This window comes from Lissotriton vulgaris, chromosome 5, assembly GCF_964263255.1.
Source record: "Lissotriton vulgaris chromosome 5, aLisVul1.2, whole genome shotgun sequence".
NCBI classification, from domain to species: Eukaryota; Metazoa; Chordata; class Amphibia; order Caudata; family Salamandridae; genus Lissotriton; species Lissotriton vulgaris.
Window position 1 is genome coordinate 1,695,706,614 of NC_141693.1, and position 24,987 is coordinate 1,695,731,600.

A 24,987-nucleotide genomic window follows, 5' to 3' on the forward strand; every position below is an offset into this window, starting at 1 on the left:
GCCTCATGGGTAACAAAGTCCATTTTTGCTCACCTGGGATTTTCACAGGAGGGTCATTCAGGATTTACCAGACGTTTTAGGGGGATAGCCATCCTCCTTGGTAGCCACCAACCTCTGCAATCACAATAACTTGGTACAATAACCTAGGTCGATATGTGTAGGTCACTGAATTGTTCCATGGGAGACCGCTATATTTGAGTAGCTTCCCTTACCTGACAGTGACTTTTGTGGAGGTTATGGCATACTGTTCCGCAACTACCACCAGAACCTTGGTTTCTTGCGACACAATATGCAATTAGAGGGGCCTCACATCTTCCCTTTCGCCCGGGGCCTCAGAAGGCCTAGGACCAGCCAGCCCTGGTCCTTTGAGCCAGCTGCTTATAAAGGTTTGTGACGTGGCGAGTCTACCTTAACGGATCTTGCATGCAAAATGGCCTCCTCAAGATAAGCAAGAAAGTATGGTATATTAATTTGGGAGAACGGCATTGCTCTAAAATTGAAGGACATTATCTTCAACAGTAGCCTTTCGGTTCAATAAACTCGATACAAATATTTCGGATTAATTAAATCGAAAAAAAAGGGAATGGAAATATTGTGAAGCAAGCAATCTAAACACGGAGCTAAAGCAAAAAAGTCAATATATAGTGTGGAAAGTAAAGCATGCGAAAAATAAACTAAAGTAACTTACACAGAGGGCTACAAGTGCTAAAGGGTTCGCGGGACTTCTCCGGTTAAAAAATAACTCCGATTACATAGAAAAAGAGTCCACATGAAGCCAGAAAAAAAGAAACGCTTGGCGATAGCTCAATACTGCCATCTAAAGGCAACAATGAAATTAACGTCGGATGAAGACTATGTAATCCATCCGGCGTTTTTATTAAACCAAATTCAAATAAATAAGCGTCCGAATTGAGTTACCCGGAGATTAATCTTGCTTTCAGTTATTAAGGATGGCCATATAAACACAAGAAACCATTTGAGGGTCCGCCATTCTAGGCGGGTCGAGCAGAACATCATCTAGCGCTTCTTGCCTAGTAACATTGCAACGAATGTTTGTGGTAAAATCAGGGGAGTCGACAGTAAACATCTTCCCAACAAACCATGAAACAGACCCACAAACAGCCAAACAAGCATTTGCAATGCAATAGGTCTCGCATTAATTAAGTTTGAGCTATTGGCATTGCTAAATATTGCAACACCAATTGCAACAAAAGTCTATAAATTGTAGGCCAAAAAAATGTGTGTTCATTTTTTTAGCAATGGTGGCATACTGCGCTTTAGGTGAATATGTTTAAAAGTAAAGTGCGCCATACTGCGATTGCCACAATAGTTAATTGTGGATGTGTTAACAATTGATGTGTGCACTGATGGCTGGTGGTGTGTGTGCCTGTAGAAATTGTGCACTGATGGCTGGTGGTGTGTGTGCCTGGTGGAAGCGTGCACTGACGGCTGGTGGTGTGTGCCTGGTGAAAACGTGCACTGACGGCTGGTGGTGTGTGTGTGCCTGGTGAAAGCGTGCACGGACGGCTGGTGGTGTGCTTGGTAAAAGCGTGCACGGACGTCTGGTGTTGTGTGCACGGTGGAAGCGTGCACTGACGGCATTTGGTGTTTGTGCCCGATGAAAGCGTGCACTGACGGCTGGTGGTGTTTGTGCCTGTTGAAAGCGTGCACTGACGACTGATTGTGTCTGTGCCTGGTGAAAGTGTGCACTGACTGTGTGGTTGTGCCTGGTGAAAGCGTGCAGGGACGTCTGGTGGTGTGTGTGTGCCTGGTGAAAGCGTGCACGGACGTCTGGTGGTGTGTGTGCGCCTGGGGAAAGCGTGCACTGACGTCTGGTGTTGTGTGCAGAATGGAAGCGTGCACTGACGGCAGGTGGTGTTTGTGCCCGATGAAAGCGTGCACTGACGGCTGGTGGTGTTTGTGCCTGTTGAAAGCGTGCACGGACGACTGATTGTGTCTGTGCCTGGTGATAGTGTGCACTGATGGTGTGGTTGTGTGTGTGGTTGTGTGTGTGGTTGTGTGTGTGTGTGTGTGTGTGTGTGTGTGTGTGTGTGTGTGTGTGTGTGTGTGTGTGTGTGTGTGTGTGTGTGTGGTTGTGTGTGTGTGGTTGTGTGTGTGGTTGTGTGTGTGTGGTTGTGTGTGTGGTTGTGTGTGTGGTTGTATATGGGTTGTGTGTGTGGTTGTGTGTGTGGTTGTGTGTATGGTTGTGTGTGGGGTTGTGTGTGTGGGGTTGTGTGTGTGGGGTTGTGTGTGTGGGGTTGTGTGTGGTTATGTGTGTGTGGTTGCCTGTGCCACTGCTCAAAGCCGTTGATGTAACTTCAAAGAGAGTCGTTTTAGTACTTTCACATTCTTATCATTTCATAACTGAAGCATTTTAAATGTTATATAACACGAAGCCATAGTTGGTGCTTATTTATCTTATGCAACTAACAACCATTGACAAAGCCAGCAGACCTGGCTGGTTGTAGGTATAATGTTACTTGCTGTCTTATTATATATCTGGATGCAATGACAGAAACAGACAAAACACCAGTCATGCAGCACACTATGCTAAGCACAGATTTTTAGCTTAGGTGTTTTTAAGCCACACCCTTGATTACATCGGCCACGCCCCTTTGGGATACCCTCCAGTTTTTTCATCCCACTTAAAGCCCTGATTAAGCCCTTATTTGTGGGATTTTTTTCACACGCCCACACTACAGTTGCAGTTAGATTCATCTAAAAGTTAATTTTTAGGAGGGATTTTAAAGGCGAGGACATTTGGCCAAAAATTGTAGAGCAATAAATTCATTCCTCGTCACACCCTCCCCCACCCACACTCCAAGAAGCAATTCGCCCATGACCTAATCATGCATCATGCCAGGTCATATATATCTTTGCCAGAGGAATGACCACGGCTCAGAACTCAGTCGATTCTTAAACCGGAAAAAGAGTTGATTTGCGCACAAACGAGGCATCCTTCACCGCTCTACCCCACCCTGGTGATAGCAGTGACAGTGCCTTCCATGTGGCCTCACAGCAATACTCCTGATGAAGAGTGTGAAGTAGCGGTCTCTACTCGCCAGAAAAGTGGTTAGGTCTGCATGGTTTGGACCTCACCTGCTGCCCCACGGAGAAAGCCTGGTTGTTGAACTGTTGAATAAATTCTCCCGCCATCTTGTCCGAGTCATAGGGGTTGGAATCAACACTTTTCTTCTGTAGGAAGTCAATCTCGATGGTCATGGTGCCGATACACTGCTTGGTCTTGTCAAAATTATACAGGCAGACTTGGGAGAAAAAGAAATACATGTTAAGTTTGTAAGCTTCATCTTTCCACAAGATATCAATCTACGCAGCTGTGCTCGTGCAACCCCAAAGCAGAAGACATGGAAGAAAACCAACATCAAACACTCCACAGCTCCCTCATACCTCACCCACTGCTCAAGTTGGGCAACCAGTTGACACTCTGTATCGATTAACGGGTGGGTTTTCTGACTAGAGCAAGGATCTAGGACTAGTAGCTCATGAGGCTCCAGCAGCTGGCTATCTGCCAGTCAAGCCTAAGAATTTGGAGTCCATCTCCCTAAGACCTTCAGGGTCTGGAGCTGAGCAGCACTCCTCAATCAAGAAGGAAGCACCGCACTGCCCAACTCTTGGAATGACTAGCCCACCAATGACAAGGTCACATGCTCCTAAACATAGGGCACAGGAGTAGAAGGCGAGTGTCAGGCAGGATTGCACGATCGGACGTGGAAGTTTGTGAGCCGGATGCACATCCATTTAAAGAGCTATGAGAGCAGGAGTAAGAGCGCAGATGTTTGAGTAGGATGTGTGTCGGGTGTCGAGACCAACCCCAGCAGAAAAATCCACCACTGGTGGCACTATCTGCCACCTGGGACACCATTGCCAACTGGTGGCCTTGCTGCTGCCATGCAGTTATCATCTCTGGTAGAATGATGGCCATTCCAGACATAACAGTAGCCACACCAGCAGAGTTATGCATACTTGCGATTCTTCTCGGCATACTTTGGACGTCTATGTATGTCCTTTCAGCATAAAAGTGGGCAAAGGCCACATTTTCAGCAACCAGAGCATAATGGTCCTCCACCAACCTAAAAAAGGACATGGCCTAATCATTGCATAGGTCATTCTGGTGGTCAGCCCAGGTATAATGGTGGCCTTTTCCACAATACAGGTGGGCAGACTAGCAGAGTAATGTCTATTCTTGACATACTGTGGTCATCCCTGGAATGGAGGTGTCCAGACCAGGCATAATGGTCACCATTCTATGAATAATGTGCTCAACCTTGGCTTAACCATGCCACATCTGGTACTACGGTGGCAACCTCTTGCACAATTTCCATCCTTGGCATATTGTGGGCGTCCATGGTATCATGATATCCAACATTGGCATCATGTTGGCCTTTCCTGATATATTTGGGGTAGCCTTAACACCAATTGATGCTCATCCTTAGGGGAGTGGTGGCAATATTTGGCATATTGTGATCACCCCCGGATTTATGATGACCATCTCTGGTATGTGATGCAATGGTAAGACACTGACACATGAGACAACTGTGCGTGATGCAATGAGAAGCTGATGTTTGGGGCCCAACTGAGCATTCACTAAACAGTTAAAGACTGTTCATTTGTGTGAAAAGAATGATTTAATAAAATTCCAAGTTTTGCTCAATGGAAATGTATTTGTTTACCAAAAGTGCACACTTGAAGGCTACATGGGTGCCTTTTTTTTTAAACTGATGCGCTGACGTTTAGAGACATTAGTATTTCATTGTTAAATACATTTAAGGTGGTAATTAAATAGTAATTTATGCGGAGTATGTGAGAATAATTGCCAATGTAGTTTTCCTTGTATCCAAGGGCACTTGATGTTACGTTTGTTATTTCCTTACGCATGCATATTTATAAAAATGTTTCATTATTTGACTGCTGCCCCCTGCTTGATTCAACTGGGTGGTCACTGCCTATCGCTTTGAAAAGGACAATCACTAACCAAAACAGTCTATTGTGGCTGCTATTGCAATGCTGGCAATATTTGTTCGTGGATCGGGATGATTTTAGTTGACCAGAAGTAGCTGTCTTTATTGAAAAGGCTGAAAGATTGCTTTAGCGCACTCGTCACCTGTATTCAGTTCTCACAAACCCCTCCCATGCAAGTAGGGAGACAGCTTGGTTTCATGCCATCACGAAATGATGTTTGCACCAGCAGGCTTTCTGCTTAGAAACAACTGCAACCTGGTGCTGGTGGCCAGTGAGTTCAAGTATGTACCAATAATAAAGTTTTGAGGTTGAATTGCTTTTTTAAACAAAAGACTACAAATGCGGTAATCCAGAAAGCATGGAGTCATTATCTGCCAACATGTTGGGCAGTTGCCCTCCCAAAGCTGCTCTCACACGCGCAGAGAAGCCTCTTTCCTAACTCCTCCTGTTCTGCCTCTCCTCTTTCAAATAAACCTTCTATCTTATTTAGTTTGCTAAGATGCTCTCCTCACTGCGTATCATGCAGTTCCTAAAAAACTCGCTCCCCTGAATCCTTTCCATTCAGATATTACCTTTCCTTTGAAGTTGTTCTATTTCCTCACACTCCCATATAAGGCACGGTTGCTGAATGTGTACCTCTCCTTCCTCTGAAAGACACCTACTCCTCAGTATCTCCTATCAAGATTTTATATTTTTTAGCAAGACCTCAATCGTCAATCGAATTAACATCTTTTCTCATGGGACCTAATCTCTTGTCCTTTTCATCAGGTATCAACCTCCCCTGTCTCTCCAACCTTCCAATGTGGGGCCTTCTCACTCATGTACCTTTTGATTATAACCTATCCTAGAAAGGTCTGCTTTTCTCTTTCCTTCTTATAAAGTCTTAATATTTCCACGTTAGATCATTTCAATGTATTCTTTTTCCATTGAAATGTAATTTCCCACCTGTCCAACAACCAGTTGGCACAGTAATGCACACTCTCCTCATCACTTCCTAGATAGTAATGACTTCTTATCTATGCCATCAATCCTTTATAAGGCACTCTCTCCTAAATCCAGATATCACCTCACTTTTAAGACCCACTCTTCTCACTCACTACCTACCCATCTACGATAAGGCACAGATAAAACTTCAGGGTACATTTCAGTCAGGACCAAACTCTGTTCCCAATTGAGATCAACCAGCAAAACGGTAATTCAATTCACCTCATTAGCTTGGCAATCAAGCTAGAAAGAATTGAGAAAACCTTAATCACAATGACTACTGTTAGCACCATCCATTTAGGAAAAGGCATAACTTCGTAAAGTCATGAAAGCTGTTCTCCTTCTGGCAGTCACAAACTTGACTACAGTAGTGTTGAACTGTATTAAAGCCATCTAAGTGTAGCCATCTGTGTTTGAGTATAAAGGGGAAGTAAATATTTAACTAAGTACAACTGCCTGCGAAATGTCAAGGGATACCTAGCTTAATGAGACGCGACAGAAGTGCGGTAATGTTCAGGGAAACAGCCCAAAATGTGGTAGTGTGGTATCAATAGTTTATTTAAAAGTAAAGGAAATCACGCGAATTAGCAATCACCAATCTGAGTCCCCTTAACAAACAATGCAAAATTCACACACATTTGTCTTGCAATAGAGCTAATTGGTTTTCCTCAGAGAAAATATGCAGATGTACTCCCTTTTTGAAAAGGGCGATTTAGGTGTTTGAGAGCAAAGAATACAAGATGGCATGAAAAACAGCAGGATGGTGTTTCGGAAAGATGGACAGAATCTATCCTTGGGAAATATTCTAATGCAACCTATTGAGAAATACAGTTATTCACTATCTCAAATGAGAGGCATACCTCAACCATACTCCCTCAGGAACTAAAGGTTGATGACAGGAACTTCAAAAGAAATGTGGTCTCTGGATGCAGAAATAAGGGTCAGGAAAGAGATTCATATATGGGGCCTCGAAAGGAGCACTAAATAATATCTAGCAGCGTTAACTATTGGAAAGTCAAAAACAGACGCCCTCTCTACCCTCGACAGAGTCCTTACAGGGTTTTATGATCTTAGAAGAGAATTTAAAATCTCTAAAAGGGAAAGTCCTACATAATCTATAAAGAGGCATAAAAGACTTGCCAGAACTAGTCTAAAAGGGAATCTGTCCACAGTATGCCAGAAGTTAAAGAGGTTTTAACATGTCTAGAAGGTGATTGTCAGACCATGTGGCATAGGACACGTTGCAAAAGCAAACCACTATGCTAATGCAACCTATTGAGAAATACAGTTATTCACTATGCAGAGTTTGAGCAATCGTTAGCAATGGAGATCCGAATTGTTTCTATTTTAAAAATAAAGAAGCTCACAAGCTCTTCGCAGAAGTGCTAAGAAAAAGTAATACGGTTAGTTATACCGTTTCTGAATGTCAGTTCGTTAATATAGCCTTAGAGACCACCATAGCGGGATCTACCGGCCATTAAAGGCCTGCTCCAGAGTTAAAGGTCTTAGTCGAAGGAGAGGGCCTTTAACAATGGAGCGGGCCTTCAATTGGCGGTACAGCCCGCTACGGAGTGCTCTATGGCTATTAGAACATTCCGCCCGTAGAAGGCAAATGGTTCTCCTTTGTAAAACAAAGGCCTACCGCAGCCTGAGGGGGTTGAAATCCCGTAGGGCGCTGTGAGGCCTATCTTCACAGCGCTTGCTCCGAACAAACATTTGAATGGCGTTGCTCCGGGCTTCTACCGGCCATTAGAAGCCCGGAGCACTCCATTGTCTTCAATGGAGCTCCCAAAGTTCTAATGACCTTTAAAAGCTCCTTTTGCTTATTGTTACCAATAGAACTCTTGGGCGTCACATTCTTCTGCGGACCCCACTGTGGTTCCAGCCAAAGGGGTTGAGATGTCCTGTTGCACAGACTACAAAGTCCATTAATAAATACCTCGCCCTCTTTTTCACCACTGAGGAGCAAAGTAAAGGAGTGAACAGTCTAAGAATAGAGAAATGGTGAGAGAAGATGGAGGACGAGTATTAAAAACAAGCATTGGCTTTGCCACTGTAGACCTCATGACTTTGCCAATGATGATCAAGATTGTTAAAAGGAAAAAATAAAAACAGGTGTTATGATGTATACTTGTGCATGCATCATCACGCATGCATGTGTATGTCTTATGACACTAACACAGGCGCAGTGTGATGACTTATACCTATACTTGTGTCACCAAACTTGCAGATGTGTATGTCTCTGCAGGCTGAAATTTTGTGTTTTTTTATTTACTGTTTCAAAATGGTAGATGCCCATCTTGTAGTAGTACATTTTAAAAACATGAAATGAAATATGCATGAAATTGCATTTACAAAAACAAGCGCCCCTTAGCGAGTTGCAGGCGCTCCTAAACATTGAATAATAAAAAACAAAAGATGAAAAATAGGATGGGGAGGGGCAGGGGAGCAATGTAGGTCCAGGAGGTGGGCAGAACAATCAAATGCAAACAGCAAATGGTGGCAGCAGTGAGCAAGGAGGGGCAGAGGAGTAACGGGGAGGGAAGGTTAAGTTAAAAACTGAGCACGACAGACAGGAATGGGGAAGCAACAGACGAGCTGGGGGGTGGGAAAGACGGAGTGTGAAGAGGGAAAGCCTCAGACAAATGAGAGGGGGAGAGAGCAAGAAAACGCAAGCACTGCCAAGGAGTGCTAAAATAAAAAGAACAAACTAGTTATGTGAATGGGAGCAGTGGAAGGCCACAAATCATTCAATCAGAAGACAGTAAAGCAAAATGCTGCTGAGTCAGGGCAACAAAAAAAAACAAGGGGGAAAGCTATCGAAAAACAAGCAGGGAAATTAGAGACACAAGTAATCCATCCAATCATGAGCAGGGGGTTGACCCAAAGTCCACTATTTCTCTATACATTTTAATGTATAAGAGAACTGGTCTTCTACAAAAGACAGCTAACGCAGCCTGTAGGATATCTTTTTCTATTTTGGCAAAATACAAAAAGGTCACCAATTTCATTGCATTTCTCATCTAGAGAACCAAATAAGTGCAGAGATATCGAGTAAAAGGTGAAATTGCTTAGCAGCACGTGACTGGCAACGGTCAGCTGCAGTAACTTTGCCAGCAGTAAGTTATTTTGCCACGTTTCAGTAAGTCCTGTGTAGATTCCAACTGATGAGCACAGGACAAAAGCTACCGTGGTCAGTGAAGAGATCCATCACTGGGAGGGTGAAAGGCGGGACAGAGTTGCTGACAGTACTATACATAATGTGTTAAAGAGCTCTCAGGAGAGCTGTGTGTGCCAGCTCTCTGGGAACACTATGGTCTTAAACAAGAAAAACCTGTCATTTACCCCGGAGACACATCCGCAGTGAAGCACTGCAGAGGATTACACACTCAGAAACACGCCTGCCCAAGAACACTTCAAAAATAGAAGCATGGTAAAAAAAACACACTGCAATGCAGTGCCTGTGCCAGACACCCACCTACCTCGTCGCAAGAGAAGACGCGAAGCATGGCAGGGAATATACAGAATTGGCTCTCGCCAGTACACGGACACTAGCAGTGTCTGGAGCTCTGTTCGGCCACTAGCAGATTGTCCATCTCTGAGCCTTGACAACAGCAGGGTGTGTCACACACAGGACTGGCAAAAGCAGAGCTCTCCAGCTACATGGGCACTGGCAGTGTAGTGTGTCTGTAGCTCTCAGGGGTTAGACGCGGCAGACCCGGAATCTGAGATCGGCCCTGGACCAGGGTTCAATTCCCCGCCTCGGCGGGTCTTGGGCTCAAAAAATTCCACGGACTCGATAATTCTCGCTCCGGTGCCTTCTCGACTCACGGGTTCACACTCTGCGACTCTGGGCAATAGCTTGCTTAATCTCCACAACGGCCCCTCGCGGCGGGATGCCTGGCTTTCACCTTGTGGATACCCTGCCGGGGTTATCTCACAGGGGAATACCAGGACGGGTTCCCTAAGCAAGCACCGGGAAACCCACTGCGGGTAGCTGTGCGCTATATAAGCTCAAAAACATTTACACATTACATTACAGTTCTGGCACTATGTGTGCAGCTCTGACCCCAGCAGGGTGTGTCACACACAGGACTGACACAAGCAGAGCTCTCCAGTACATGGACACTAGCAGTGTGTCTGTAGCTCTCAGTTCTGGCACTGGCTGTGCAGCTCTGAGCCGTGACACTAGCAGGGCTTGTCACAGCCAGGACTGACACAAGCAGAGCTCTCCAGCTACATGGGCACTGGCTGTGCAGCTCTGAGCCCTGACACCAGCAGGGTGTGTCATACACAGGACTGACACAAGCAGAGCTCTCCAGCTACATGGGCACTGGCTGTGCAGCTCTGAGCCCCGACACTAGCAGGGCTTGTCACAGCCAGGACTGACACAAGCAGAGCTCTCCAGCTACATGGGCACTGGCTGTGCAGCTCTGAGCCCTGACACCAGCAGGGTGTGTCATACACAGGACTGACACAAGCAGAGCTCTCCAGCTACATGGGCACTGGTTGTTCAGCTCTGACCCCTGACACCAGCAGGGTGTGTCACACACAGGACTGACACAAGCAGAGCTCTTCAGCTACATGGGCACTGGCTGTGCAGCTCTGACCCCTGACACTAGCAGGGTGTGTCATACACAGGACTGACACAAGCAGAGCTCGCCAGTATATGGACACTAGCAGTGAGTTTGTAGCTCTCAGTTCTGGCACTAGCAGGTTGTCCAACTCTGACCCCTGACACCAGCAGGGTGTGTCACACACAAGTCTGACACAAGCAGAGCTCTGCAGTTACATGGACACTGGTTGTTCAGCTCTGACCCCTGACACCAGCAGGGTGTGTCATACACAGGACTGACACAAGCAGAGCTCTCTAGCTACATAGGCACTGGCTGTGCAGCTCTGAGCCCTGACACCAGCACGGTGTGTCACACACAGGACTGACACAAGCAGAGCTCTCCAGTGCATGGACACTAGCAGTGTGTTTGTATCTCTCAGTTCTGGCACTAGCTGTGCAGCTCTGACCCCAGCATGGTGCGTCACACACAAGTCTGACACAAGCAGAGCTCTGCAGCTACATGGACACTGGTTGTTCAGCTCTGACCCCTGACACCAGCAGGGTGTGTCATACACAGGACTGACACAAGCAGAGCTCTCTAGCTACATGGGCACTGGCTGTGCAGCTCTGAGCCCTGAGACCAGCATGGTGTGTCACACACAAGACTGACCCAAGCAGAGCTCTCCAGTTACATGGGCACTGGCTGTGCAGCTCTGAGCCCTGACACCAGCAGGGTGTGCACACACAGGACTGACACAAGCAGAGCTCTCCAGCTACATGGGCACTGGCTGTGCAGCTCTGAGCCCTGAGACCAGCATGGTGTGTCACACACAGGACTGACACAAGCAGAGCTCTCCAGCTACATGGGCACTGGCTGTGCAGCTCTGAGCCCTGACACCAGCAGGGTGTGCACACACAGGACTGACACAAGCAGAGCTCTCCAGCTACATGGGCACTGGCTGTTCAGCTCTGACCCCTGACACCAGCAGGGTGTGCACACACAGGACTGACACAAGCAGAGCTCTCCAGCTACATGGGCACTGGCTGTGCAGCTCTGAGCCCGGACGCCAGCATGGTGTGTCACACACAAGACTGACCCAAGCAGAGCTCTCCAGCTACATGGGCACTGGCTGTGCAGCTCTGAGCCCCGACACTAGCAGGGCTTGTCACACACAGGACTGACACAAGCAGAGCTCTTCAGCTACATGGGCACTGGCTGTGCAGCTCTGACCCCTGACACTAGCAGGGTGTGTCATACACAGGACTGACACAAGCAGGGCTCGCCAGTATATGGACACTAGCAGTGAGTTTGTAGCTCTCAGTTCTGGCACTAGCAGGTTGTCCAACTCTGACCCCTGACACCAGCAGGGTGTGTCACACACAAGTCTGACACAAGCAGAGCTCTGCAGTTACATGGACACTGGTTGTTCAGCTCTGACCCCTGACACCAGCAGGGTGTGTCACACACAGGACTGACACAAGCAGAGCTCTCTAGCTACATAGGCACTAGCAGTGTGTTTGTAGCCCTCAGTTCTAGCACTAGCAGGTTGTCCAAATCTGACCCCTGACACTAGCAGGGTGTGTCACACACAGGACAGACACATGCAGAGCTCTGCAGTTAGATGGACACTAGCAGTGAGTTTGTAGCTCTCAGTTCTGGCATTAGCAGGTTGTCCAACTCTGACCCCTGACACCAGCAGGGTGTGTCACACACAAGACTGACACAAGCAGAGCTCTTCAGCTACATGGGCACTGGCTGTGCAGCTCTGAGCCCGGACACCAGCAGGGTGTGTCACACACAGGACTGACACATTCAGAGCTCTGCAGTTACATGGACACTAGCAGTGTGTCTGTAGCTCTCAGTTCTAGCACTAGCAGGTTGTCCAACTCTGACCCCTGACACCAGCAGGGTGTGTCATACACAGGACTGACACATGCAGAGCTCTGCAGTTACATGGACACTAGCAGTGAGTTTGTAGCTCTCAGTTCTGGCACTAGCTGTGCAGCTCTGAGCCCTGACACCAGCAGGGTGTGTCACACACAAGACTGACCCAAGCAGAGCTCTCCAGCTACATGGGCACTGGCTGTGCAGCTCTGAGCCCTGACACCAGCAGGGTGTGCACACACAGGACTGACACAAGCAGAGCTCTCCAGCTACATGGGCACTGGCTGTGCAGCTCTGAGCCCCGACACTAGCAGGGCTTGTCACACCCAGGACTGACACAAGCAGAGCTCTCCAGCTACATGGGCACTGGCTGTGCAGCTCTGACCCCTGACACTAGCAGGGTGTGTCATACACAGGACTGACACAAGCAGAGCTCTTCAGCTACATGGGCACTGGCTGTGCAGCTCTGAGCCCCGACACTAGCAGGGCTTGTCACACTCAGGACTGACACAAGCAGAGCTCTCCAGCTACATGGGCACTGGCTGTGCAGCTCTGAGCCCTGACACCAGCAGGGTGTGTCACACACAGGACTGACACATGCAGAGCTCTGCAGTTACATGGACACTAGCAGTGAGTTTGTAGCTCTCAGTTCGGGCACTAGCAGGTTGTCCAACTCTGACCCCTGACACCAGCAGGGTGTGTCACACAGAGGACTGACACAAGCAGAGCTCTTCAGCTACATGGGCACTGGTTGTTCAGCTCTGACCCCTGACACCAGCAGGGTGTGTCACACACAAGACGGACACAAGCAGAGCTCTTCAGCTACATGGGCACTGGTTGTTCAGCTCTGACCCCTGACACCAGCAGGGTGTGTCACACACAGGACTGACACAAGCAGAGCTCTTCAGCTACATGGGCACTGGCTGTGCAGCTCTGAGCCCGGACAACAGCAGGGTGTGTCACACACAGGACTGACACATTCAGAGCTCTGCAGTTACATGGACACTAGCAGTGTGTCTGTAGCTCTCAGTTCTAGCACTAGCAGGTTGTCCAACTCTGACCCCTGACACCAGCAGGGTGCGTCACACACAGGACTGACACAAGCAGAGCTCCTCAGTGCATGGACACTAGCAGTGGTCTGTAGCTCTCAGTTCTGGCACTAGCAGGTTGTGCAGACCTGGGACCTGACACTAGCAGGGCGTATCACACACAGGACTGACACAAACAGAGCTCTCCAGTACACGGACACTGGGATTGTGGTTGTAGTTCTAAGTTCTGGCACTAGCTATGCAGCTCTGAGCCCGGACACCAGCAGGATTTGTCACACACAGTTCTAACACAAGCACAGTGTGGCAGGGACAGGGAGTTCTCCACAACCTGTGTCATTAAAGGTGAGCCTGCCTCTCTCTTTAATAAAATATTATTTACTGCCTGCTATTCTGATTCAAGCTTGTGAATATATGTGAGACTGAGGGCCGGAGAAGAAATTAGTTACTTACCTACCTGTAACTCCAGTTCCACAGCGTTGTACTCCATCTACTCACACGCATCACAGCACCTCACTGGCTGCAGTTTGGGTTGTTTCAAATGAGGTGGATGTGCTCCTAAATATTGGCCATTTACACTCTTTTTACTGCTATTTCAAGTTAGGCATACTCAGCCTGGCGATGAGGAATGATTTAGGCATGTGAATACATGAAACATCAAATGCTGGAGAATTTATTCAAACTGTTAGACTTGGAGACACCAAAACCTGTTTTACATGAATCCTGTGAATAGGAAACAAGAATATGTCATGGACTTAACCTTTATTTGGTAAAACTTTGTTTCTGATTTCTACTGCAAATGCTACTGCTCTAACCGATTAGCTATCCGAAAAGTGCCCAGCTTAATAGAGTAATCCAATGCAACCATTTGGCTCTCAACCTCCAGGTAGTTTCTCCTCCCCTCTTTTTTAACCACATTGAGCTACTGTTAGAAATTGAGTCTCTTTTTGGCAGGAATATGCATCCTGTCCAAGTAGGGACCACAAACCTAGTCAGGGAAAGTCAGATACTCACCCTAGCCCTCTAGTAGCTTGTCACAGAGCAGCCAGGCTAAAGAGGCAATGTGTAAAGTATTTGTGCAACAATTAAAAACAGTAGAAATACTACACAGAAATACTCTACACCAGGTTAGACAAATAGAGCTCAATTTAATGAATATAACAAGACCAAAACGACAAAAATCCATTAAGTAGAACCAGAGTTATGATTTTTTAAAGAATATCTTGAAATATAGTGTTTAGAAACAAAGCGCCAATTGAGGCTATCTGGGCGGTTGACCACGTCACATCTCAAAGTTCAAGCCGACCACAATAGAGCGTGGGCCGGAAACCGGGACCAACCTTGTCCCGCTGAATAAAGTACCTTTGGATGGAGGATGCATCGACGTAGAAGACCAAATGCGGGGAGCTGAGGGGGCGATAAATCGCCGGAGATGCGCCGTCAACGAACACTTTTCAATGAAGGCGATGAGTCGTAGTCGAGCCATGCAGCCAGCGATGTCCTCGTCCTCAGCGATAATGTGAAGGAGAGGTATGTTGGATCTGACGGTCACAAGGACACTGATGCATGGATTATGCTGGAGAAAAGCCAGAAGGCCCACTTCCACGGAAGGGCCCAAGACTGGAAAGCACCACCTGGTCAGGCAGGATTCACAGTTAGCAGAGCTGTTTCTCCACCGGGTAGACCTATTGTTACTGGTATTGGGGGTCCGACCGAGAGACTTTCGGAATTTGTTGATTCATTCTTGCAGCCCTTTGTACTGAATTTACCGTCCAGCATCAAGGACACTAAGCATGTTTTAAACATCATGAATGACTTTGTGTGGGAGCCTGATATGCTCTTTGTTACAATGGATGTGGTATCGTTATACACAAATATAGGTCACCAATATGGTCTGAATGCTTTACAATACTTTTTATATCGCAGACCTGTTTAACTGTTGGAGCACACAGAAATGCTTATTACTATGGCTAGGCTCATATTGGAACAAAATGTGTTTCTGTTTAATGGTAAGTGGTATAGACAGATGTGCGGGACTGCCATGGGTTCCAGATTTACAATGTCCTTTGCCTGTCTCTTAATGGGATGGTTCGAGGCGGTGCACATCTGGGGCCCTGGCGGTTGTCCATAGCATGACTCCATCTGTTACTATGGAAGATATATTGATGATTGCTTGTTAATTTGGACGGATGGAGAGATCGAATGACTACGATTTTTTGAATACATGAACACTAATGATTGCAACATCACTTTCACCATGAATCATAATGGTGAGAGGATAGTGTTTCTTGATGTTGAGTTATTCATTGATAATGGTAGGGTTTGTAGTAAACTCCATAGAAAAACAACCTCTTGCAACTCAGTGCTGCATTGCCAGAGTGCTCACCCGAGAACACAAGTTAACTCAATACCGTATGGAGAGCTTTATAGAGCAGGCCGAAATTGCTCCTAAGGTATAGATTTGTTAGAGTGTATTGACGATTTTTGTCACGAGGATTTGACACAAAAACTATTGAAAATGCTAAACAGAGAGTTGTCAAACTACCTACCTAGAGAATATACTTTAAAGTCTAAGAATAAAAACATGAGCATGAGTATGTCCCCAGTGAGACTCATTACTAATTACAATACTCTGTCTTCCAAAGTGTATGGGATCCTTAAGAAATATTGGTTTCTTTTGACAGCTGACTCTGGGTTACGACCATTTATTTTAGACCATCCTTCTGTTACGTATCGCAAAGGCAAATCGATTAAAAACATCTTAAGCCCTAGTTATCCCAGACAACGTTCGCAGGTCCATATAAATGTGGAAATTGCAATATGTGCAGAATGATGATACAGGGAATTCACTGCTTTTGCTATAATGATTCACAAATGTTCCATATTTCGACACATATTGATTGTAACACTACTTATGTAGTATATGCCGTTATATGTAAATGCAAATTAATTTACATTGGGAGTACCATTAGAAGACTGAGGGACTGAATATCAGAACACTTCAGGGCTCTGAAGAATTGAGATAAAAGATACCCTATTGCGGCTCATGCAGCTGAATGCAATGCACAGGGCACTCACCCTTCTTTCACGTTTCATGGTATAGAGAATATCTTACCAGATGTGAGAGGAGGCAATCATGAGCTTAAACTCCGACAGAGAGAGGCTCGCTGGATTCTGAATTTGCGTGCTGTTGAAAAGGGCTTGAATTTTGATAATGAACTGCAATACTTTTTAGGATGATGAATTCCCTTTGTGTTATACTGTATCGATAATGGCAGCACTAATTTGGGATTTCTGCTCACCCATGTTGTCTCTATTTGTTCAAATCCAGTGATTATGTGACATTGTTCACTGATTATAGGATTAACCTGATGTATAATTTGCTATATTTTAACTATAATGTTTGATTTGATGTGATCTACTTGCTCCTGTAATGTCGAGTTTTTATGCTCACATATACCTGGATACGTTATACTACTCCATTCTTGTCACGCTTTTTACATTTGTTATGCTATATGTTATGTGAATTGATCTTATAATTTATGACTTTCTGGATTTTAATCTCGAATCTGAGATTGGTTATGAATAGTTTATATTTATGATTTTGATGTATTGTGTCTTTTGCACCTACACGTGCTTCATATGACCTCACTGTTTTACTTCTTTCTTTTGTTGCGGTTTTACTATTTTTTGGGCTTTCTGTTCTTCTTTCTTATTATGTATGTGATTGTTTATATGTATTTTTCTCTTATTTTATTATTTTTTAGTCATGCTATAGTTGTGTTTCATTTCACAATATTTGGTTGCTGGCAGTTATCATTTTTTACTCTTGCCCACTATTTATGTAGTTGGGCTTTCATTACACTTGTAATGTTTGCTGGTAACTGTTTGGTGATTTGGGCGTTTAGGTTCAGGTATAACCTTTACTCACGATGGTTTGCACATAGAAAACTTAGCGTTTTGCTTTTGTTTTCATTGTGATTGTGTTGCTTTCTTTTTTTGAACTATTACTTTTATTGTGGGGTCTGGTATTAGTTTCGTGACTTTTGATTTATATGTGCAATAAAGTTTTGTTTTGACATTACGAAGTACCACATTTCCGTGGTGGGCATTTTGGAATGGCAGTGTACTAGTGACTACTTAGTCCTTCCTTTGTTTTACTCGTTCAGTACTTATTGGGATTCAAAGACGGCGCGGTTGCTAGACGCCAAATCCTCGAGATCATAATTACTAGAGTCTGCAACACACTTGGTGAGTGGGTTTTAATCGTTGGTACTTACTGTTTTCAGTCACGACTATCGTTTTATTAAAGGTTTACTTTAATATGTTTGTTTTCTTAGAACACTGTTAAATGATACTTAGAAACCGATTTGTCGATTTTCTATCCTTGGCTCATACATGTTGAGTCATTTGTTAGTGTTTACTACCTTTAAACACTACGATTGTTTTTATTAAGATGTGCTCAGAATGCCCGTTTTTCTTATAACTCGGTTATGTGATACTTTGAATTTAATATGCCTCTAATCTATCGTTGGCTCTCACTGGGTCATGTACTCTTATTAATTACTATTTTTCTAACATTGAAAATTTGATGTGCTTTCTGACAGGATTACTCTTAGCTATCTTTTACTGAAATATGCCTCGACGAGTTTTTTATAATATAGGTTTCATGTATGGTCCCTTTTCAGATTACGTGATTAGACTATTCCCTGACGTGGGGACTGACAGTTGTACATTTGGAGTGTTGAATCTTACGTGGATTACCACTTGAATAATTATTTTAGTAAGTATGGCAGACTCTTGTTTATTTTGCTATTTTACTGACCTTTTGTGACTTTGAGGCCATCACTTAAATACTTTGTCTAAGATGGACCTTTGATTATTTTTTCTTGTTGTAGCTTCAAAACGCGCTTTTACAAACTGGTATTTATTTGTGATACCATCATTTCTCTACATCGAGTTGGTGAGTGTATGCTTCTATTCATTGTCACTTTGGTTTTTTTTTATTGGCGTCTTCCTGTGGACTTAATTTGGTTGGATAATGTTTTATGGTCCTTTTCTTTGGTTCTGAGCGGGTTGCTCTTGGTTCCCTTTTGTGCGTTTCACAATTCCCCCTTTTTCTTCTTTACTTTTTTATTAGTTTCTTTGGGATTTACTCCTTATCACTCACTGTGGTCTTTTCTTGGATCTCTTTGGGTGTACATATGTTAGGATTTATGGTCTTATGGTGTGCTCTTGCTTCTTTTTCATTTGTGGTCACTGGGTTTGGTTTGCTTTGGCTCTCTCTTGTTGTTATTTTAGTTGTTTCATGCCTTTATACACTTCATTTAGTAACTATTGTTTTTATTGTACATTCTAGCCCTGATGAAGTCTTTATGCATATATTGCTTAATAGACGAAACACATGTTGGCTAGAAGGCTAGGATTCACAAGGATGCTGTTTTTAATATTAAAGAAGAAGATAAAACACTCATGTGGACTGGAATGTTTCTTTTGGACTTGCAATTTGCCTTGAGATATTCTTCATTTTGCTCGGGATACAAAGTGTATGTATTTGTTGATGTGGATTTTGTCTACATCTAATGGTGACGGTTTGATAGACGTCACCTTTATCCCTGGAAGCAGCCTTATATGTTTCATAATTACATATGACAACTGAGCGCAAGCCTATAACCTACTATTAACCTTTGTTCTGCTTTGTCACTTCTTAAAGGACTTCAGCATTAAGCCCAAGAAAAAGACATAGGGGAAAAGTCACCTGGACTGGGAAAAGTCAAGGTTGAGAGGGGAAACTAATTCACCCAATGATGGTGGGGATTAGTCGTTCGGGTATCTGTCAGCCAATAGTCTCCCATCCTTTAGCTCAAGTAAATGCCCAGACTGACTTTTGGCACCTGTTTAAGCCCGTACCCATAGGTTGGGCAGCGACTGACAATCCTGTTCAAATAAAACTGCTTTTGGATTCTGGGGCAACAGGAAGTTTCATGGACATAGATGTTGCCCATAAATTAGGCGTACCGATTCCCCACAACACACTTCTAGAGGTAGTAAATACAATTGATGAAAGCCCTTTGACCTCTGTCCCTGTAACCATGAGCACCTGTGAACTAACCATGTTCTTGTAAGAGAATCATAGCAAAACCATTAAGTTCAATCTCATTAATGCACCACAGTTTAGAGCCATCTCAGTATACCATGGCTCCCAAAGCATAACCTAGTCATAGATTGTTTTAAGAGGGAGGTTAACTTGGAATCCTCTTTTTGTGCAAAACGTTGGTGAAACAACCTCGCACATCACACTAGGAAAATGCCGCTACCCAAGACAACCCAGTTTTGCCTACATAATTGCCTTATGTACACCAGGAGTTTGCAGATGTGTTTGATAAGAGTAAGCTTACCACTCATCACCCACACAGTCCCTCTGAATGTCAGATCGATCTCCAATCCGGCTCTGAAATTACGTGTAGCCACATATATGTCCTAACTGAGAAAGAAAACACCTATCTTTGACAAGATCTTGATGAAATCCAGGCTATTTGTTTCATGCAACCTTCACACTCAGCAGTATCGTCACCTCTGTTTTCATGCCCAAAAGAATGTGCAATTTTACACCAAACTGGATCTGCGGGGTGCTTACCAATCTGGTGAAAGTTCAGGAAGGCGGCGAGTGGAAGACAGCCTTGCATATCAAGTTCGGTCTTAGCGAATACCTCAACATGCCTCACAAAGAGCAATGAGTGTGGTTGTCATTTAAACAGATCAATAAGAAAGGGGACAAAAATTCCGCCCCAGATTTATTGGACCTTGTACAATCCTTAAAAAGGTCAATGAGGTAGCAATGAAGCTGGATTTATCTTCCAACCTACCGATATACCCAGTATTCCACATTTCGTCATTAAAGACAGTACCAGATACTATGCAGTGCACAAAACGCCCTTCCTAATCCTGGTGAACAATCAACCAGAGTATGAAGTAAAGGAATATGCAACAAACTGTACTATTTACTGGACTGGAAGAGGCACAGCCCGAGGACCTTTAACGAGAGCCACCCTTTGCGAATACCTCAACATGCCTTTCGGACTTCCTACGTGCACGCAGCCTTCCAGATTTTTTACCAACATGGCCCTGAGAGAGTTTATAGATCAATGTGCCGTCGTTTACATAGACGACATCCTGATTTATTCTAACTCATATCAGGAAAATGTTGCCCACGTCACAGCTATTCCCCACGAACTTTGATGATACCGTTTGTGTGCCAAGTAGGAAAATTGTAATCTTCACGTTCAGGTGGTTGAGTTTTTTAGAAGTGCAAAGTTTCCTTGGTTTCACAAAGTTTCATACATGCTTTATCACTCATTTCCTACAATAGTGTTCCAAATTACTAGATTGCTTTGCAAAAGGGTGAAGTTTCAATGGAATAACAAAGCAGAAAAGGCATTCCAGTCACTAAAGAACAAATTTAGCAAAGCTATAATTCGCCGATACCCAGACCTGACACAACCTTACGCGGTTGAGGCCGATGCTTCTCATATGGCGGTAGTAGGGGTCCTTTCCCAACATGACATCCTCACTGGGGAATTGCATCCAGTAGCATATTTCTCATAAAAATTGAATCTTGCAGAAGTGAACTACTTTGTAGCCAATCCTGTGCTGCTGGCAATTAGGAGGGCCATCAAGGAGTGGAGACACTACCTTTTAGGGAGTACGCATACAGCGACCATACTGACAGACCACAGGAACTTACAATTCTTGAAATCCGCGCACGCTCCATCGGCAAAACAACTCCGATGGTCCCAATTTTTTAGCGAGTATAATTTCATCATCCAATTCCAACATGGGCGCACAAAGAAAGTCATAGGCACTCTCTAGGTATGGGCACACCTGTAGCCAACAAGGGGAGGAACCAGGTTTAAGTATTCCCTCAAATAGATTGTCAGGTGCCACCACAGTAGATTCAGATGTCCTACAGGAAGTAAAAAGGGAGCAGAAAAGCCCAGAGGCCCCTGAACTGTTAAAATCCTACACAACAGAGGTTACACTTCATGATTGAGTAAGTCAAAACATGTTTTTTCCCCAGTAATAATTTACAGATTAAGGCGTTAGAATGGTGTCATGCTGGTAAACTAGCTGGCCATCTAGGAGAAAAGAAAACTTTATACCTCATTCAACGTTATTTTTGGTGGCCATCCATGTCTAAGGATGCAAAGGCATTTATGGAGGATTGTCTGACATGCACACAAGGAAAGAGCTTTCGCCAAGCCTCTGCGGGTTCTTTGGTGTCATAACCCTTTCCACCTGCACCAAGGCACACAGTCTCACTAGAATTTGTGGTGTAATTACCCAAGTGCCAAGGCCGGTTATACTACGATTCTCATAACTGCAGATAATTTATCAAAATGACACAATTTATTCCGCTATAAAGCTTACCCACAGCCTAACTGGCTCACATATTCCTACAATCAGTAGTTGCCTTCCATGGTCTTCCATCCAAAATGATTTCCGACCATGGTGCGCAATTTGTATCTAACCTCTTGAAATCTCCTTGCAGTGAATTGGATATGGACGTCCGCCTCTCATCTAGCCATCATCCACAAATGAATAGGTAGATCAAAAGAGTGAACCAGTGTATTGAACAGCACCTGCGGTGCTATCTCTTACGCTCAGAAGATTTGCGTACAATAATGCAGTGCATTCTTCTATTCCTATGGTTTCCACCCACTTATGATACAAATGGATGCGGAACCTGAGTTGCCTACACCCACAGCGCAAGACTTTTCAACACATTTATTTGGCTTCCAAAAACCAGCACAGGAAAACCTGCAACTGGCCAAACAGACATACAAATTGTACACAGACAAAAAGAGATGGCCAAGTCCTGAATATCACAAAGAGCAATAAGTGTGGTTGTCATTTAAACAGATCAATAAGAAAGGGGACAAAAATTCCGCCCCAGATATATTGAACCTTGTACAATCCTTAAAAAGGTCAATGAGGTAGCAATTAAGCTGGATTTATCTTCCAACCTACCGATATACCCAGTATTCCACATTTCGTTATTAAAGACAGTACCAGATACTATGCAGTGCACAAAACGCCCTTCCCAATCCTGGTGAACAATCAACCAGAGTATGAAGTAAAGGAATATGCAACAAACTGTACTATTTACTGGACTGGAAGAGGGACAGCCCGAGGACCTTTAATGAGAGCCACCCGGACAGGTCCACGCCTCAGGGCTGATCCGCCAGTTTCACCAACGCCATGCAGAAAAACCTATACCAGTCGGGGGCACCTTGGGAGGGGTATACTGTCGGACCTGCAAAAAAAAACAGGAACCAATTTAAAACATTAAAGTGCCCCTTTCATTTATGACTAGGAAAACTGGTAGATGTATTAGACATGTACTCTGGCACTTTGCTATATTATATTTACTGAGTATGCTTCAGTTTGCATCTCCCAATGCTTGCTACCTTGAAACCTCTAGGGGTTTTCCAGCAGGAGGTTTTCACCTGGTCCTACAAGGGTTGGAAGGATTTCAGCATGTTCCTGAAGTCAGGGACTTTCCAGCATGGGGACCTTTCAGGCAAGGGGGTTTCCCATGGGTCTAGAAAGTTATGGTTTCAAGTATGTTGCAGAAGGGTAGTGACTAACAGCAGTGGCTATAAAAGGAACGTCACCACGGTACTTGTGCTTGCTGTACAAAGAATAATTCCTCACGGTAACAGCCTAGATGAGGACCACGGACAGTCTGAAGACGTGGGCCGCATTTTCAGACTTCCCCAAAGGATCTTCATTCCACGAAAAGAAGAGAAAAACCTGGTGGTAACGCATTTATGCCGCTTTGCGCTATTTAGGGCCCCTGGTAAACAATTAGAACTCTCGCTCTGAAACACTTAGGTTTTAAGCTCGGATTAAGGATTTGTGTTTTGAGAACCATTCTAAAATAGGCATCGCCCCTACCTTTAGGCAGATTTGAGAGAAGCATATCAAGACCAAATGTTGCATAACGATGTGAGGTAACAACGTCTATCTACACTGTGCTGATAACCGTGTTCACAATTTGATCCTGACACGCATGAGTAGCACTAATTCTCATGTATTGACCATGATTTGAAAACTCCTGCCGCATACAATATTTCTTGCAATGTACTTGTTCTTAGTGTGATGTTATGTCATGTGATATGTGAAAGCATAGCAACCCTGGTGTGCTAATATTGTTCTTTGTATGTTTCTGCTAATCCATGGATAGTTTATTGATCGATGATGTAAACTACCACATTTTGTCAATATTATACGGTGTACATCGGTCAATCACCTGAACTATGACATGTATGTTATGGTCAGTTGTAGGTGTATTTTTTAAATTCTCTTGAGTTCATGTATGTGTCTGCCACTATAATCCAATCCCAGGTACAGTGGGATAGGACCAGAATTTTCATCTAGTAAAAAACTGGAAGATCTGCGGCTAGGTTTACAATAGGCAGGTGCAACGGTCAGAGGGGTTTAAAAAACCTGTCACGACGTACCTGAACGGGATCAGGGAGAAGAGGAGAACGAGGATGCATTCCCCCCTTATGTCTCTCCTACACTTTATTTACAGTCTCCCTTTGGTCAAAGTGCGAAGGGCTGTACCGGTCCCTTTAATCAGCTACATTTCCTGGAACCGAGACCGACCCATGTGACACGATCACGTGCCAATCGGAGCCATCGAGGTCGAGCGGGAGGTCTTTATATCCGTAAACCTGGTGGAAATCCACGAGAGGGAGAAAAACCTGGTGACACGGCAGGGAGGAGACCAAGTGCGGGAGGAGCATCGAACTCAGGGACTCCTACAAAGAAAACCCAGCTGAAGACGTACAGAAGACGCCATCTCCGATCCGAAGACCTCAGAGTCCAGAACCATAGGGAGCCGGACCCTATCCGGTACCACATGAACACCAGCCGCGATCCTGGAGGAGTGTGGCTCTCAGAGTTACGTGGACAAATTGGTCGGGGGGGGGTGGGAGGGCGGTTAGCACGGGTAACTCAGCCGCTGAGACACCATTAGCAAAGGAAAGGGAGGGTTAAGAACTTAACAGGCATCCCTGGCATGCATGGCAGCGTAAAACAATAGCTGTGAACCACGATACAGGTGGTGGTAGTACCGGGTGTTGGCGCTCATCCCTCACTCCCCTCCCTTAGCCAAAGCAAGTATCTGTCCACTTGTCCTAAATCATCCTCCTTTCCCATTTTCTTTTAATTCACGATAACCTTGGTTTGGTTGGACGACGATGAGCTGCTGTGAAGTAGCCTACCTCTGAGTGGAAGACGTGAGAGAACAGAGTATTGTTGTTCCGTTGAACCAAAAGACTTTAAATAAACTCTTTGTGCATACCTAATACCCACTCTGGTGTTCATTGCATATTCACACAGCCCAAACCTTATACTACGTTTCTACTAACCACTTGCTCCTTATTTCCAGGGTCCACAAGTTAGCCACACATCTTCAGAAGAGAGAAAGGAGCCACAGAGAAGGCAAAGGGGATAAAACCTGGTTATTT

General features: G+C 44.8%; 1 protein-coding gene across 1 annotated transcript in view; it reads right to left on the reverse strand.

The window, feature by feature from the left end:
• NSF (N-ethylmaleimide sensitive factor, vesicle fusing ATPase) overlaps positions 1-24,987 on the reverse strand; it is a 696,320-nt gene that overhangs the window by 453,344 nt on the left and 217,989 nt on the right. Inside the window, exon 5 of the mRNA XM_086923839.1 lies at positions 3,100-3,266. Within this exon, the coding sequence (XP_086779965.1) occupies positions 3,100-3,266 (167 nt within the window). The remainder of the gene's footprint in view (positions 1-3,099; positions 3,267-24,987) is intronic.